Source organism: Zootermopsis nevadensis, unplaced genomic scaffold (assembly GCF_977971745.1).
Source record: "Zootermopsis nevadensis isolate Lab colony 2312 unplaced genomic scaffold, Znev_1.0 Znev_ptg000030l, whole genome shotgun sequence".
NCBI classification, from domain to species: domain Eukaryota; kingdom Metazoa; phylum Arthropoda; class Insecta; order Blattodea; family Termopsidae; genus Zootermopsis; species Zootermopsis nevadensis.
In genome coordinates this window covers 10635299-10652421 of record NW_028259162.1, presented here as the reverse complement: position 1 = coordinate 10652421, position 17123 = coordinate 10635299, and the positions used below count along the sequence as shown (strand labels likewise).

General features: G+C 42.0%; 1 protein-coding gene across 11 annotated transcripts in view; it reads left to right on the top strand.

The window, feature by feature from the left end:
* The window catches only part of dlg1 (MAGUK family member discs large 1), a 338246-nt gene extending 334727 nt beyond the window's left edge, over window positions 1-3519 (top strand). For all 11 annotated transcript variants that reach the window (XM_022067362.2, XM_022067361.2, XM_022067363.2 and 8 more), the window contains 2 exons: window positions 374-465; window positions 1620-3519. In XM_022067362.2, coding sequence (XP_021923054.2) covers window positions 374-465; window positions 1620-1726 — 199 coding nt within the window. In that variant the 3' untranslated portion in view covers window positions 1727-3519. The remainder of the gene's footprint in view (window positions 1-373; window positions 466-1619) is intronic.
* The last annotated feature ends 13604 nt before the right edge of the window (window positions 3520-17123 follow it).

The window sequence follows — 17123 nt, the reverse complement described above, 5'->3', positions numbered from 1 at the left end:
GATATAGTTAAAAAATTCATATAATTTGTGTGCTGTGTATTTATGGATATAGTATAACACTTAATAATTGTATGTTAAATCTATTTTCTTGTGCAGTTTTATATTAATTTTTGACTTGTCCCACATCCTGCATTCTTTCTGACAAATTTTTGGTTGTGTGGAATGTATGTGACATAAGCCAGAACTGTTTACTGTCTAATCTTTCTGCGAAGGTATGCTATATGTAGTAGTAATTCACCTGATTTAGCACTGAATAACTTTACTGTTTATTTAATATTATTAAATGATGTTAGAACTAATCTCCATAATAAAGAGAATCTATTCCTAATACTTCAGTGTCATAAAATTTTGCACCACTCTCAAATATTTTCAGGGAAATGAATAAGCGTATGACAGAAGAACAGGCCAAGAAAACCTTTGAACGTGCCATGAAGATGGAACAGGAATTTGGAGAGTACTTTACAGGTAAGACTGGCGTAACTGAGTAAATGCAGGGATGATGTGACAGTGCTGAACTAGAAGCACAACGCTGGACAGAATTTTGTTTGGACCCAAAATCTAGCCATTAATTTATTAATTTGCATCATTCTTACTAACCATTATTGGTGTAGATGTAACTCTTCATGAAATGCTCCTTTATTTCTTCTTTATGGTCAAAATAAGACTGGATAAAGGTTTCACATTGTCATAGTACAAAGGTTATGTACATGGTTATTCATAATTCCCTGACACATTACAAAAAATCGCCAGACTTGAATGGTGCAATGGATGGTAACATAGGACATGCCGATAGAAAGAGAAACTCTCCAAGTTTATTTTACATGCCTCATATATGCTCTATGTGTCTGCCCTTTGTGACATGGCAGACTTCAAGCCGATAATCCATTTCTGCCCATACCCGCTGCAGCATATGATCGGTTTGTGAGATGGCAGCGATGATTCGTCTTCGCAGCTCAAGCAGATCCCATAGTAGAGGCGGTACAAAGACCTGGTCCTTAACGTACCCGCCATAAGAAAAAATCACATGGTGTTAGGTCAGATGATCAGGGTGGCCAGTGAAACAGCACATGGTCATTGGCAGCCATGTGTTGAATCCAACGTTGAGGCAAATTCTGATTGAGGTAGCCATGGACGAGGCGGTGATAGTGTGGCAGAGCCCCATCTTGCTGATAAATGAAGACACTGCTGTGATCATGAGGCTGCACCTTCGCTTTGGATATGACACAGAAAACGTTTTTCAGCAAAACCGTCTTCCTCCAAGTGCTGCTAGAAACTTGGAGAGTTTCTCTTTCTATCGGCATGTCACATGTTACAATCCTTTGCACCATTCAAGTCTGGCGATTTTTTGTAATGTGTCAGGGACTTGTGAATAATCCTGTATATTCTGCAATTCCAAATTCTCGTACTACCTTGTTTTTTGATCAACAGCAGGGAACCCACATTGTATCACAATCTTATAAATGTTGTTAATACAGTATGTTTTCAAAATACTGAACAGTTAACTGTAAATAATTTTTGTTTCTGAGATAATTGCAAATGTTAGGTTATCTTTTAAGAAAAATACATGAATGTAAAGAAGGATGCATAGCTTAATGTGAACTGTGCCATTGTGATTTCAGCTGTGGTACAGGGTGACACACCTGAAGATATCTATGTCAAAGTCAAGGAGGTAATCCAAGAACAGGCTGGGCCCACCATTTGGGTGCCATCAAAAGATCAACTGTGACGGGGAGCCCCACCCTCCCCTTGGACCTTTCCCGCTCGTCACACCCATTGATTGGATCATGAAACACCACACTAGGCAGCAGTGTCTTCAGTCTGACTTTCCCTGATTGCATCAATTTGCTGTCGAGAAGGGGTGCCAAACTGAGTTTTGCAAATTTACCGGCTGGAAGAAGCTGTTCATTCAGGGTGAGTTGTGCCAGGAGTGGGAGGACAGGCCAGCAGGAAGGAGAGTGGTTATGACAACTTGACAATTAGGGAGTGGAGGAGGAAAATCAAATAACCCCAAGTCACAATGATTGCCCCTCCCCTATCCCTCTCGGTGTTTCAAAATATACATTGTAACACAAGTTGAATTACTTTTCTGAGTGGACTTGAACGGACTGCAGTGAAAATTACAGGCAATTTATCGTCTGCCCACCTATGGCTCGAAGTTATTTTGCCTTTTTTTTTAAACAAAGACATTCTAAATGTCGCCATACAGCCATCTAAAGATCTGTTAAATTTTGAACTATACTGGAAATTCACTTATCGCGTATTGTTTCTCGTTCCTCACTGAGCGTATCAACTCGAAACAGACGCTTTACTGGATTGTGTTGTAAGTTATGACAGAGTGTTCTAATGTTTAAACAATGTGTATATGTTATCAGCTGGAATGGAGTTTGTGTTCCTTCGTTAAGATACTAGGGGATTAGCGTAATCTTCTAATTATGGTGGATTCTCACTGGCCAAACTTTATTTCCCCTCCTAAGAATTATTTAGTAACATATTTTTCGTAGCGGTTCCCTCTTGTTTACGACGTTAGTGGTACATATAAGTATTTAATCTTGAAAAACTGAGTGTACGTTGTAATTTGCTTCTTGGGATGATTAGCAGAGCAGACAAATGTGGAAGATCACAACACGATTGTCTTGAGATGTAATGGTGACAGATATTAATTAACGTAACTTAGGTACTCTCACAGTAATGGCGTGTAGCATAATGAAGGCAACATCACCAGATAGGCAGAAGAGATAAGATGCATGATATTGCTTGTCTGAAACCGTGCTGCAGAGAAACAAAACTGGAGGCATTTTTGAAGAGCCCATGTTGATCTACTGCATAATATTTAAACTTTGATTCTAACATATGGTATGGTATTACGTATAGCTGACGTGCCAGTGTACGGCTTTATAAGTCAAGAATTCTCTGAATTATGATATAAATTTGAGTTTACAAGAATCTTATTGCTAACAGCAGCTCCAGTAAATATCTCATATTTTGTGCCTCCTTAAAATATGGCAGTGTTACAGACATGTATAGCGGTCGCAGTAGTTTTTGGCCGGTGGAATATTCAAGGGGAAGGCTAGGAGCTAGTCACTTTTACAATAGTATAATGTTTCATCTGCCACCGGGAAGGACGAGGCGCTTATCGGACTGAAAGCCCAAACAAAGCAGATACACGGACCTTGCCGCCACAAGTACACAGAGTAGGTCCGTTTGCCGGCTCCGCTATCTTCTCCATGGGCCAAAAACTACCATGCCTCCTATACTACAGCATCCCCCCCCCCCTTTCCCTCAGAAGTTTTTAACATATACTCCAAGCAGCAATAGTTTCCCTCTTTTACTTTTCACCGTTATGTGATGAGTGGGGAAAAGTATGGTGTGTACACTTTCCCACAGAAACTTGTTTGTTATATCCAATGGCTGCAGCTGTGTACAAGTGTTGTTGAATAATTATGTAAACAAGAAAAAATTGCCCATTTCCTTGAAAGTGTAAATAAAGTTACATCCCCCTTGAATATGCAGACAGAAAAATGACTTGAAATATGTTACTCCTGAATATCCTTGAACTCTTCTTCAGGGACAGAGGATGGAAGAACGAACCAAGCAATGCTTGAAGTAGGACTCAGCTGGAATATTTCATATTTGTATATTCTTTAATTGAAGAGCATGATATTAACACATAATGTAGAGTGATATCTGTTTAGCTCTATACCTGTTTTAAAAATTTCAACATTAGAATTTTTTGAATATTTCGAAAAGTTTCAGTTTTATGCGCTTTTTAGACAATTTATAGCATTTCCTGATTTTTCGAAAATTTTGAAAATTTTGAATTTCTTTACAAAATTCTCCCCACCCGATACCTGCCAGTACCAGTATCTGCTTGACACGGTCTCTGACGCACCCGGTCTCTGCCTGACTCAATCTCTGCACGATGCGGTCTGTGTATGACTCCGTCTCTGACGACCCGGCATTGCAGACCTAGTAATGCAGAGATTCCGACCAGGAGATAGCACGTGATACACAGACATTCACTGAGGCTGCGATACGAGGTGCGATCGAAAGTTTTCCAGACTGCGCGTATAAAAACCCGTACACTTATCTCAGGTATTAAATTCATCCATCACCCTCGAAGTAGTTCGCCTGGGAGTGAACACAACGATCCCAGCGCCGCTGCCAAGCCTGGAAGCATCCCTGGAAATCTTTCTTTGTCAGCCTGTCAAGCACCATCTGCGATTCTGCCTGAATCTCTTCTATCGTCTCAAATCTCCTTCCCTTTAGCTGAATTTTCATCTTTGGGAAGAGGAAGAAGTCACACGGAGCTTAGAAAGGAAGTTGGGGTCGGTTCTTGCAAGATCTTTGAGCTCCTGACAAACGATTCTGGTCCTCAGACAGGATGCGTCGCATGTGGAGTTCTTCCTTTAGAATTAGCTGACAGGTCCCATAGCCTATCCCAACAATGTCGCACAAGTCGTTGATGGTACGTCGATCTTCGTGAATGGCCTGCCGAATCTTCGTAACATTTTCGGGCGTTGTGCTCGAAGATGGTCGTCCAGAACGCTCGTCATCATCGACAGAGGTTCGGCCATTTTTAAAACGTGAATGCCACACAAAAGTTTGTGCACGACCCATTGCGGACTCCCCAAATGCTTGCTTTAGCATTTCATAGGTTTCCGTAGCCGTTTTGGTGAGTCTTTGGCAAAATTTGATGCACACGCCATTCCGAAATCGCAGGAGGGTCGGTGTAATGCACTTCCAAAACGCCCGTAACCAAGAAACAAATGCTAATTCGATGATGCCGGCTGGCACACTGATTCATTATGAATGTAGGCCGCACCCCCTAGCGGCAGAAGCTCGTACTACATCCGGTTCGCTCTCTATTGACACAGTCTTGAAACTTTCCGATCGCACCTCGTACATCTGTTGGGGAGAGTTTTGACAAAGTTGAACATTTTCAAAATTTTGAAAGTGGAGTTTTTCAGTTTTTTTGTTTATGTGCTTTATCGATAATTTCCAACATTTCTTATTTTTCGAAAATTTTGAAGATTTTCAACTATTTCCAAAACTTTCCCCAAGAGATGCATACCAGCCTCGGTGAATGCCACAAGCTGTCTCTACCGGACTCGACCTCTATCTCACCCGGTTCCTGATTGCCTCCGTGTCTGCATCAACCGGCTTCTACAGGATTCGGTGTGCGGCCGACCGTGTCTCTGCCCGTCTCGGTCTCTGCCTTACGTGGTGACTGCCGCAACCGTGCTTCTCAGAGACGACACGTCAAGAGACCGTGCCAGGCACAGACCGCGTTCGTGAGAGACAGAGTATATAAGAAAGAGTCCGATTGAGACCGGTCCTTCAAGGCATAAGATGGGGGGAATTTTGAAAAAAAATTGAAATTTTTCGGAATATCAAAAAATGATGGAAACTGGCCGAAAAGTTCACAAAGCAAAATTTCTTTGAAAAATTCCAATTTAAAATTTTCAAAAAAAATTGGTTTTGTGCGCTTTTCAGACATTTTCCAGCATTTTTTTATTTTTCTAATTTTTTTAAAATTTTCACCTATTTTGAAAACTCTCCCCAAGAGATGCATGCCAGCCTCGATGAATGCCACATCCTGTCTCTGCCGGTCTTCGCCTCTATCTCACCCGGGTGCTGACTGCCTCGGTGTCTGCACCAACCGGCCTCTGGAGGACTCGGTTTGCGTCCGACCGTGTCTCGCTCTCTGCTCACGTGGTTACTCCCGCAACCGTGCTTCTCAGAGACGACACGTCAAGAGACCGTGCCAGGCACAGACCGCGTTCGTGAGAGACAGAGTATATAAGAAAGAGTCCGACTGAGACAGGTCCTTCAAGGCATAAGATGGGAAGAATTTTGAAAAAAAAATTGAAATTTTTCGAAATATCAAAAAATTGTTGGAAACTGACCGAAAAGAGCACAAAGCAAAATTTCTTTGAAAAATTCCACTTTCAAAATTTTCAAAAAAATTTGGTTTTGTGCGCTTCTCAAACACTTTCCAGCATTTCTTGATTTTTCTAAAATTTTTAAAATTTTCAACTATTTTCAAAACTTTCCCCAAGAGATGCATGTCAGCCTCCTTGAATGCCACATCCTGTCTCTGCCGGTCTTGGCCTCTATCTCACCTGGTTCCTGACTGACTCGGTGTCTGCACCAACCGGCCTCTTCATAACTCGGTGTGAGGCCGACCATTTCTCTGCCCGTCTCGGTCTCTGCCTTACGTGGTCACTGCCGCAACCGTGCTTCTCAGAGACGACATGTCAAAAGACCGTGCCAGGCACGGACTGCGTTCGTGAGAGACAGAGTATATATAAGAAAGAGAACGACTGAGACCGGTACTTCAAGGCATAAGATGGAGAGAATTTTGGAAAAAAATGAATTTTTTTAAAAATCAAAAAATGCTTAAAATTGGCCAAAAGGCGCACAAAACAAAATTCTTTGAAAAATTCCACTTTCAATTTTTTTTAAAAAATTCAATTTTTTTTGTGTGTGCTTTTCAGCCAATTTCCAACATTTTTTGATTTTTCGAAATTGTTGAAAATTTTTAACTATTTTGAAAACTCTCCCCAAGAGATGCATGCCAGCCTCGGTGAATGCCACATCCTGTCTCTGCCGGTCTTCGCCTCTATCTCACCCGGTTGCTGACTGCCTCGGTGTCTGCACCAACCGGCCTCTGCAGGACTCGGTGTGGGGCCGACCGTGCCAAGCACAGACCGAGTTCGTGAGAGACAGAGTATATAAGAGAGAGACCGGTCCTTCAAGGCATCAGATGGGGAGAATTTTGAAAAAAAATTGAAATTTTTCGAAATATAAAAATTGCTGGAATCTGGCCAAAAAGCGCAAAAAACTATTTTAAAAAAATTCCGCTTTCAATTTTTTTTCAAAATTTTCAAAAAAATTTAGTTTTGTGCGCTTTTCAGATAATATCCAGCATTTTTTCATTTTTCGAAAAATTTAAAAATTTTCATTTTTTTCAAAATTATCCCCACCTGATGCCTTGCAGAACCGGTCTCAGTCGAACTCTTTCTTATACACTCTGTCTCTAACGAACGCGGTCTGTGCCCGACACGGTCTCTTACATGTCGTCTCTGAGAAGCACGGTTGTGGCTGACACCACATGAGGCAGAGACCGAGATGGGCAGAGACACGGTCGGCCCCACACCGAGTCCTGCAGAGGCCGGTTGGAGCAGACACCGAGGCAGTCAGCAACCGTGTGAGAGTGACGAAGTCCAACGGAGACAGGATGTGGCATTCAAGGAGGGTGGCATGCACCTCTCGGGGAAAGTTTTGAAAATATTTGATAATTTTCAAAAATTTCGAAAAATCAAAAAACGTTGGAAATTGGCTGAAAAGCGCAGAAAACCAAAATTTTTTGAAAATTTTGAAAAAAATTTGAAAGTTGAATTTTACAAAAAAATTTGTTTTGTGCGCTTTTTGGCCAATTTCCAGCATTTTTTGATTATTCGAAATATTTCGAAATTTTTAAATTTTTTTTCAAAAATTCTCCCCACCTAATGCCTTGCAGGACCGGTCTCAGTCGGACTCTTTCTTATATACTCTGCCTCTGACGAACGCGGTCTCTGCCTGACACTGTCTCTTACATGTCGTCTCTGAGAAGCACGGTTGCGGCTGTCACCACATTAGGCAGACAGAGACGGGCAGAGACACGGTCCGCCCCACACGAAGTCCTGCAAGGGCCGGTTGGTGCAGACAGCGAGGCCGTCAGGAACCGTGTGAGAGAGACGAAAACCAACGGAGACAGGATGTGGCATTCGAGAGTGGCATGCATCTCTCGGGGAATGTTTTGAAAATTTTCAAAAATATCGTAAAATCAAAAAACGTTGGAAATTGGCTGAAAAGCGCACAAAACCAAATTTTTTTGAAAATTTTGGAAAAAATTTGAAAGTTAAATTTTTCAAAAAACATGTTTTGTGCGCTTTTTGGCCAATTTCCAGCATTTTTTGATTTTTCGAAAAATTTCGAAATTTTTAATTTTTTTTCAAAAATTCTCCCCACCTAATGCCTTGCAGGACCGGTCTCAGTCGGACTCTTTCTTATATACTCTGTCTCTGACGAACGCGGTCTTTGCCTGACACGGTCTCTTACATGTCGTCTCTGAGAAGCACGGTTGCGGCTGTCTCCACATGAGCAGAGACCGAGACGGGAGAGACACGGTCGGCGCCACACCGAGATCTGCAGAGGCCGGTTTGTGCAGACACCGAGGCAGTCAGCAACCGTGTGAGAGAGACGAAGTCCAACGGAGACAGGATGTGGCATTCAAGGAGGGTGGCATGCATCTCTCGGGGAAAGTTTTGAAAATATTTCATATTTTTCAAAAATTTCGAAAAATCAAAAAACGTTGGAAATTGGCTGAAAAGCGCATAAAACAAATTTTTTTTGAAAATTTTGAAAAAAATTTGAAAGTTGAATTTTTCAAAAAATGTTTGTTTTGTGCGCTTTTTGGCCATTTTCCAGCATTTTTTGATTTTTCGAAAAATTTCAAAAATTTTAAAAATATTTTCAAAAATTCTCCCCACCTAATGCCTTGCAGGACCGGCCTCAGTCGGACTCTTTCTTATATTCTCTGTCTCTGACGAACGCGGTCTTTGCCTGACACGGTCTCTTACATGTCTCTGAGAAGCACGGTTGCGGCCGTCTCCACATGAGCAGAGACCGAGACGGGAGAGACACGGTCGGCGCCACGGCGCCACACCGAGACCTGCAGAGGCCGGTTTGTGCAGACACCGAGGCAGTCAGCAACCGTGAGAGACAGACGAAGTCCAACGGTGACAGGATGTGGCATTCAAGGAGGGTGGCATGCATCTCTCGGGGAAAGTTTTGAAATTATTTCATATTTTTCAAAAGTTTCGAAAAATCAAAAAACGTTGGAAATTGGCTGAAAAGCGCACAAAACCAAAATTTTTTGAAAATTTTGAAAAAATTTTGAAATTTGAATTTTTCAAAAAAAGTTTGTTTTGTGCGCTTTTTGGCCATTTCCCAGCATTTTTTGATTTTTCGAAAAATTTCAAAAATTTTAAAAATATTTTCAAAAATTCTCCCCACCTAATGCCTTGCAGGACCGGCCTCAGTCGGACTCTTTCTTATATACTCTGTCTTTGACGAACACGGTCTTTGCCTGACACGGTCTCTTACATGTCGTCTCTGAGAAGCACGGTTGCGGCTGTCTCCACATGAGCAGAGACCGAGACGGGAGAGACACGGTCGGCGCCACACCGAGACCTGCAGAGGCCGGTTTGTGCAGACACCGAGGCAGTCAGCAACCGTGTGAGAGAGACGAAGTCCAACGGAGACAGGATGTGGCATTCAAGGAGGGTGGCATGCATCTCTCCGGGAAAGTTTTGAAAATATTTGATAATTTTCAAAAATTTCGAAAAATCAAAAAACGTTGGAAATTGGCTGAAAAGCGCACAAAACCAAAATTTTTTTAAAAACTTGAACAAATTTTGAAATTTGAATTTTTCAAAAAAGTTTGTTTTTTGCGCTATTTGGCCATTTTCCAGCATTTTTTGATTTTTCGAAAAATTTAAAAAAATTTAAAAATATTTTCAAAAATTCTCCCCACCTAATGTTTTGCAGGACCGGCCTCAGTCGGACTCTTTCTTATATACTCTGTCTCTGACGAAAGCGGTCTTTGCCTGACACGGTCTCTTACAAGTCGTCTCTGAGAAGCACGGTTGCGGCTGTCTCCACATGAGCAGAGACCGAGATGGGTGAGACACGGTCGGCGCCACACCGAGACCTGCAGAGGCCGGTTGGTGCAGACACCGAGGCAGTCAGCAACCGTGAGAGACAGACGAAGTCCAACGGTGACAGGATGTGGCATTCAAGGAGGGTGGCATGCATCTCTCGGGGAAAGTTTTGAAATTATTTCATATTTTTCAAAAATTTCGAAAAATCAAAAAACGTTGGAAATTGGCTGAAAAGCGCACAAAACCAAAAAATTTTGAAAATTTTGAAAAAATTTTGAAATTTGAATTTTTCAAAAAAAGTTTGTTTTGTGCGCTTTTTGGCCATTTTCCAGCATTTTTTTATTTTTCGAAAAATTTCAAAAATTTTAAAAATATTTTCAAAAATTCTCCCCACCTAATGCCTTGCAGGACCGGCCTCAGTCGGACTCTTTCTTTTATACTCTGTCTCTGACGAACGCGGTCTTTGCCTGAAACGGTCTCTTACATGTCGTCTCTGAGAAGCACGGTTGCGGCTGTCTCCTCATGAGCAGAGACCGAGATGGGAGAGACACGGTCGGCGCCACACCGAGACCTGCAGAGGCCGGTTTGTGCAGACACCGAGGCAGTCAGCAACCGTGTGAGAGAGACGAAGTCCAACGGAGACAGGATGTGGCATTCAAGGAGGGTGGCATGCATCTCTCGGGGAAAGTTTTGAAAATATTTCATATTTTTCAAAAATTTCGAAAAATCAAAAAACGTTGGAAATTGCCTGAAAAGCGCACAAAACAAAAATTTTTTGAAAATTTTGAAAAAACTTTGAAAGTTGAATTTTTCAAAAAAAGTTTGTTTTGTGCGCGTTTTGGCCATTTTCCAGCATTTTTTGATTTTTCGAAAAATTTCAAAAATTTTAAAAATATTTTCAAAAATTCTCCCCACCTAATGTTTTGAAGGACCGGCCTCAGTCGGACTCTTTCTCACATGCTCTGTCTCTGACGAACGCGGTCTTTGCCTGACATGGTCTCTTACATGTCTCTGAGAAGCACGGTTGCGGCTGTCTCCACATGAGCAGAGACCGAGACGGGCAGCTACACGGTCGGCCCCACACCGAGTAATGCAGAGGCCGGTTGGTGCAGACACCGAGGCAATCAGCAACCGTGTGAGACAGACGAAGTCCAACGGTGACAGGATGTGGCATTCAAGGAGGGTGGCATGTATCTCTCGGGGAAAGTTTTGAAAATATTTCATATTTTTCAAAAATTTCGAAAAATCAAAAAACGTTGGAAATTGGCTGAAAAGCGCACAAAACCAAAATTTTTTGAAAATTTTGAAAAAATTTTGAAATTTGAATTTTTCAAAAAAAGTTTGATTTATGCGCTTTTTGACCATTTTCCAGGATTTTTTGATTTTTCGAAAAATTTCAAAAATTTTAAAAATATTTTCAAAAATTCTCCCCACCTAATGCCTTGCAGGACCGGCCTCAGTCGGACTCTTTCTTATATACTCTGTCTCTGACGAACGCGGTCTTTGCCTGACACGGTTTCTTACATGTCGTCTCTGAGAAGCACGGTTGCGGCTGTCTCCTCATGAGCAGAGACCGAGATGGGAGAGACACGGTCGGCGCCACACCGAGACCTGCAGAGGCCGGTTTGTGCAGACACCGAGGCAGTCAGCAACCGTGTGAGAGAGACGAAGTCCAACGGAGACAGGATGTGGCATTCAAGGAGGGTGGCATGCATCTCTCCGGGAAAGTTTTGAAAATATTTGATAATTTTCAAAAATTTCGAAAAATCAAAAAACGTTGGAAATTGGCTGAAAAGCGCACAAAACCAAAATTTTTTTAAAAACTTGAACAAATTTTGAAATTTGAATTTTACAAAAAAGTTTGTTTTTTGCGCTATTTGGCCATTTTCCAGCATTTTTTGATTTTTCGAAAAATTTAAAAAAATTTAAAAATATTTTCAAAAATTCTCCCCACCTAATGTTTTGCAGGACCGGCCTCAGTCGGACTCTTTCTTATATACTCTGTCTCTGACGAAAGCGGTCTTTGCCTGACACGGTCTCTTACAAGTCGTCTCTGAGAAGCACGGTTGCGGCTGTCTCCACATGAGCAGAGACCGAGATGGGTGAGACACGGTCGGCGCCACACCGAGACCTGCAGAGGCCGGTTGGTGCAGACACCGAGGCAGTCAGCAACCGTGTGAGACAGACGAAGTCCAACGGTGACAGGATGTGGCATTCAAGGAGGGTGGCATGCATCTCTCGGGGAAAGTTTTGAAAATATTTCATATTTTTCAAAAATTTCGAAAAAACCAAAAAACGTTGGAAATTTTCTGAAAAGCGCACAAAACCAAAATTTTTTGAAAATTTTGAAAAAATTTTGAAAGTTGAATTTTTCAAAAAAGTTTGTTTTGTGCGCTTTTTCGCCATTTTTAAAGATTTTTTTGATTTTTCGAAAAGTTTCAAAAATTTTAAAAATATTTTCAAAAATTGTTCCCACCTAATGTTTTGCAGGACCGGCCTCAGTCGGACTCTTTCTTATATACTCTGTCTCTGACGAACGCGGACTTTGACTGACACGGTTTCTTACATGTCTCTGAGAAGTACGGTTGCGGCTCTCTCTACATGAGCAGATACCGAGACGGGCAGAGACACGGTCGGCCCCACACCGAGTCCTGCAGAGGCCGGTTGGTGCAGACACAGAGGCAGTCAGCAACCGTGTGAGAGAGACGAAGTCCAACGGAGACAGGATGTGCCATTCAAGGAGGGTGGCATGCATCTCTCGGGGAAAGTTTTGAAAATATTTCATATTTTTCAAAAATTTCGAAAAATCAAAAAACGTTGGAAATTGGCTGAAAAGCGCACAAAACCAAAATTTTTTGAAAATTTTGAAAAAATTTTGAAATTTGAATTTTTCAAAAAAGTTTGTTTTGTGCGCTTTTTGGCCATTTTCTAGCATTTTTTTATTTTTCGAAAAATTTCAAAAATTTGAAAAATATTTTCAAAAATTTTCCCTACCTAATGTTTTGCAGGACCGGCCTCAGTCGGACTCTTTCTCACATGCTCTGTCTCTGACGAACGCGGTCTTTGCCTGACACGGTCTCTTACATGTCGTCTCTGAGAAGCACGGTTGCGGCTGTCTCCACATGAGCAGAGACCGAGACGGGCAGCTACACGGTCGGCCAAACACCGACTAATGTAGAGGCCGGTTGGTGCAGACACCGAGGCAGTCAGCAACCGTGAGAGACAGACGAAGTCCAACGGTGACAGGATGTGGCATTCAAGGAGGGTGGCATGCATCTCTCGGGGAAAGTTTTGAAATTATTTCATATTTTTCAAAAATTTCGAAAAATCAAAAAACGTTGGAAATTGGCTGAAAAGCGCACAAAACAAAAATTTTTTGAAAATTTTGAAAAAACTTTGAAAGTTGAATTTTTCAAAAAAAGTTTGTTTTGTGCGCGTTTTGGCCATTTTCCAGCATTTTTTCATTTTTCGAAAAATTTCAAAAATTTTAAAAATTATTCAAAAATTCTCCCCACCTAATGTTTTGAAGGACCGGCCTCAGTCGGACTCTTTCTCACATGATCTGTCTCTGACGAACGCGGTTTTGCCTGACACGGTCTCTTACATGTCTCTGAGAAGCACGGTTGCGGCTGTCTCCACATGAGCAGAGACCGAGACGGGCAGCTACACGGTCGGCCCCACACCGAGTAATGCAGAGGCCGGTTGGTGCAGACACCGAGGCAGTCAGCAACCGTGTGAGACAGACGAAGTCCAACGGTGACAGGATGTGGCATTCAAGGAGGGTGGCATGTATCTCTGGGGGAAAGTTTTGAAAATATTTCATATTTTTCAAAAATTTCGAAAAATCAAAAAACGTTGGAAATTGGCTGAAAAGCGCACAAAACCAAAATTTTTTGAAAATTTTGAAAAAAATTTGAAATTAGAATTTTTCAAAAAAAGTTTGATTTATGCGCTTTTTGACCATTTTCCAGGATTTTTTGATTTTTCGAAAAATTTCAAAAATTTTAAAAATATTTTCAAAAATTCTCCCCACCTAATGCCTTGCAGGACCGGCCTCAGTCGGACTCTTTCTTATATACTCTGTCTCTGACGAACGCGGTCTTTGCCTGACACGGTTTCTTACATGTCGTCTCTGAGAAGCACGGTTGCGGCTGTCTCCACATGAGCAGAGACCGAGATGGGTGAGACACGGTCGGCGCCACACCGAGACCTGCAGAGGCCGGTTTGTGCAGACACCGAGGCAGTCAGCAACCGTGTGAGAGAGACGAAATCCAACGGAGACAGGATGTGGCATTCAAGGAGGGTGGCATGCATCTCTCGGGGAAAGTTTTGAAAATATTTCATATTTTTCAAAAATTTCGAAAAATCAAAAAACGTTGGAAATTGGCTGAAAAGCGCACAAAACCAAAATTTTTTGAAAATTTTGAAAAAATTTTGAAAGTTGAATTTTTCAAAAAAAGTTTGTTTTGTGCGCTTTTTGGCCATTTTCCAGCATTTTTTTATTTTTCGAAAAATTTCAAAAATTTTAAAAATATTTTCAAAAATTCTCCCCACCTAATGTTTTGCAGGACCGGCCTCAGTCGGACTCTTTCTCACATGCTCTGTCTCTGACGAACGCGGTCTTTGCCTGACACGGTCTCTTACATGTCTCTGAGAAGCACGGTTGCGGCTGGCTCCACATGAGCAGAGACCGAGACGGGCAGCTACACGGTCGGCCCCACACCGAGTAATGCAGAGGCCGGTTGGTGCAGACACCGAGGCAGTCAGCAACCGTGTAAGACAGACGAAGTCCAACGGTGACAGGATGTGGCATTCAAGGATGGTGGCATGCATCTCTCGGGGAAAGTTCTGAAAATATTTCATATTTTTCAAAAATTTCGAAAAATCAAAAAACGTTGGAAATTAGCTGAAAAGCGCACAAAACCAAAATTTTTTGAAAACTTTGAAAAAAATTTGAAATTTGAATTTTTCAAAAAAAGTTTGTTTTGTGCGCTTTTTGGCCATTTTCCAGCATTTTTTGATTTTTCGAAAAATTTCAAAAATTTTAAAAATATTTTCAAAAATTCTCCCCACCTAATGTTTTGAAGGACCGGCCTCAGTCGGACTCTTTCTCACATGCTCTGTCTCTGACGAACGCGGTCTTTGCCTGACATGGTCTCTTACATGTCTCTGAGAAGCACGGTTGCGGCTGTCTCCACATGAGCAGAGTCCGAGACGGGCAGAGATACGGTCGGCCCCACACCGAGTAATGCAGATGCCGGTTGGTGCAGACACCGAGGCAGTCAGCAACCGTGTGAGACAGACGAAGTCCAACGGTGACAGGATGTGGTATTCAAGGAGGGTGGCATGCATCTCTCGGGGAAAGTTTTGAAAATATTTCATATTTTTCAAAAATTTCGAAAAATCAAAAAACGTTGGAAATTGGCTGAAAAGCGCACAAAACCAAAAATTTTTGAAAATTTTGAAAAAATTTTGAAATTTGAATTTTTCAAAAAAAGTTTGATTTGTGCGCTTTTTGGCCATTTTCCAGCATTTTTTGATTTTTCGAAAAATTTCAAAAATTTTAAAAATATTTTCAAAAATTCTCCCCACCTAATGCCTTGCAGGACCGGCCTCAGTCGGACTCTTTCTTTTATACTCTGTCTCTGACGAACGCGGTCTTTGCCTGACACGGTCTCTTACATGTCGTCTCTGAGAAGCACGGTTGCGGCTGTCTCCACATGAGCAGAGACCGAGACGGGAGAGACACGGTTGGCGCCACACCGAGACCTGCAGAGACCGGTTGGCGCAGACACCGAGGCAGTCAGCAACCGTGTGAGAGAGACGAAGTCCAACGGTGACAGGATGTGGCATTCAAGGAGGGTGGCATGCATCTCTCGGGGAAAGTTTTGAAAATATTTCATAATTTTCAAAAATTTCGAAAAATCAAAAAACGTTGGAAATTGGCTGAAAAGCGCACAAAACCAAAATTTTGTGAAAATTTTGAAAAAATTTTGAAAGTTGAATTTTTCAAAAAAGTTTTTTTGTTCGCTTTTTGGGCATTTTCCAGCATTTTTTGATTTTTCGAAAAATTTCAAAAATTTTAAAATATTTTCAAAAATTCTTCCCACCTAATGTTTTGCAGGACCGGCCTCAGTCGGACTCTTTCTTATATACTCTGTCTCTGACGAACGCGGTCTTAGCCTGACACGGTCTCTTACATGTCTCTGAGAAGCTCGGTTGCGGCTGTCTCCACATGAGCAGAGACCGAGACGGGCAGCTACACGGTCGGCCCCACACCGAGTCCTGCAGAGGCCGGTTGGTGCAGACACAGAGGCAGTCAGCAACCGTGTGAGAGAGACGAAGTCCAACGGTGACAGGATGTGGCACTCAAGGAGGGTGGCATGCATCTCTCGGGGAAAGTTTTGAAAATATTTCATATTTTTCAAAAATTTCGAAAAATCAAAAAACGTTGGAAATTGGCTGAAAAGCGCACAAAACCAAAATTTTGAAAAAATTTTGAAAAAATTTTGAAAGTTGAATTTTTCAAAAAAGTTTGTTTTCTGCGCTTTTTCGCCATTTTCCAGCATTTTTTGATTTTTCGAAAAATTTCAAAAATTTTCCCCACCTAATGTTTTGCAGGACCGGCCTCAGTCGGACTCTTTCTTATATACTGTCTCTGACGAACGCGGTCTTTGCCTGACACGGTCTCTTACATGTCGTCTCTGAGAAGCACGGTTGCGGCTGTCTCCACATGAGCAGAGACCGAGATGGGAGAGACACGTTCGGCGCCACACCGAGACCTGCAGAGGCCGGTTTGTGCAGACACCGAGGCATTCAGCAACCGTGTGAGACAGACGAAGTCCAACGGTGACAGGATGTGGCATTCAAGGATGGTGGCATGCATCTCTCGGGGAAAATTTTGAAAATATTTCATATTTTTCAAAAATTTCGAAAAATCAAAAAACGTTGGAAATTGGCTGAAAAGCGCACAAAACCAAAATTTTTTGAAAATCTTGAAAAAATTTTGAAATTTGAATTTTTCTAAAAATGTTTGTTTTGTGCGCATTTTGGCCATTTTCCAGCATTTTTTGATTTTTCGAAAAATTTCAAAAATTTCAAAAATATTTTCAAAAATTCTCCCAACCTAATGTTTTGCAGGACCGGCCTCAGTCGGACTCTTTCTCACATGCTCTGTCTCTGACGAACGCGGTCTTTGCCTGACACCTCTTACATGTCTCCGAGAAGCACGGATGCGGCTGTCTCCACATGAGCAGAGACCGAGACGGGCAGAGACACGGTCGGCCCCACACCGAGTCCTGCAGAGGCCGGTTGGTGCAGACACCGAAGCAGTCAGCAACCGTGTGAGACAGACGAAGTCCAACGGTGACAGGATGTGGCATTCAAGGAGGGTGGCATGCATCTCTCCGGGAAAGT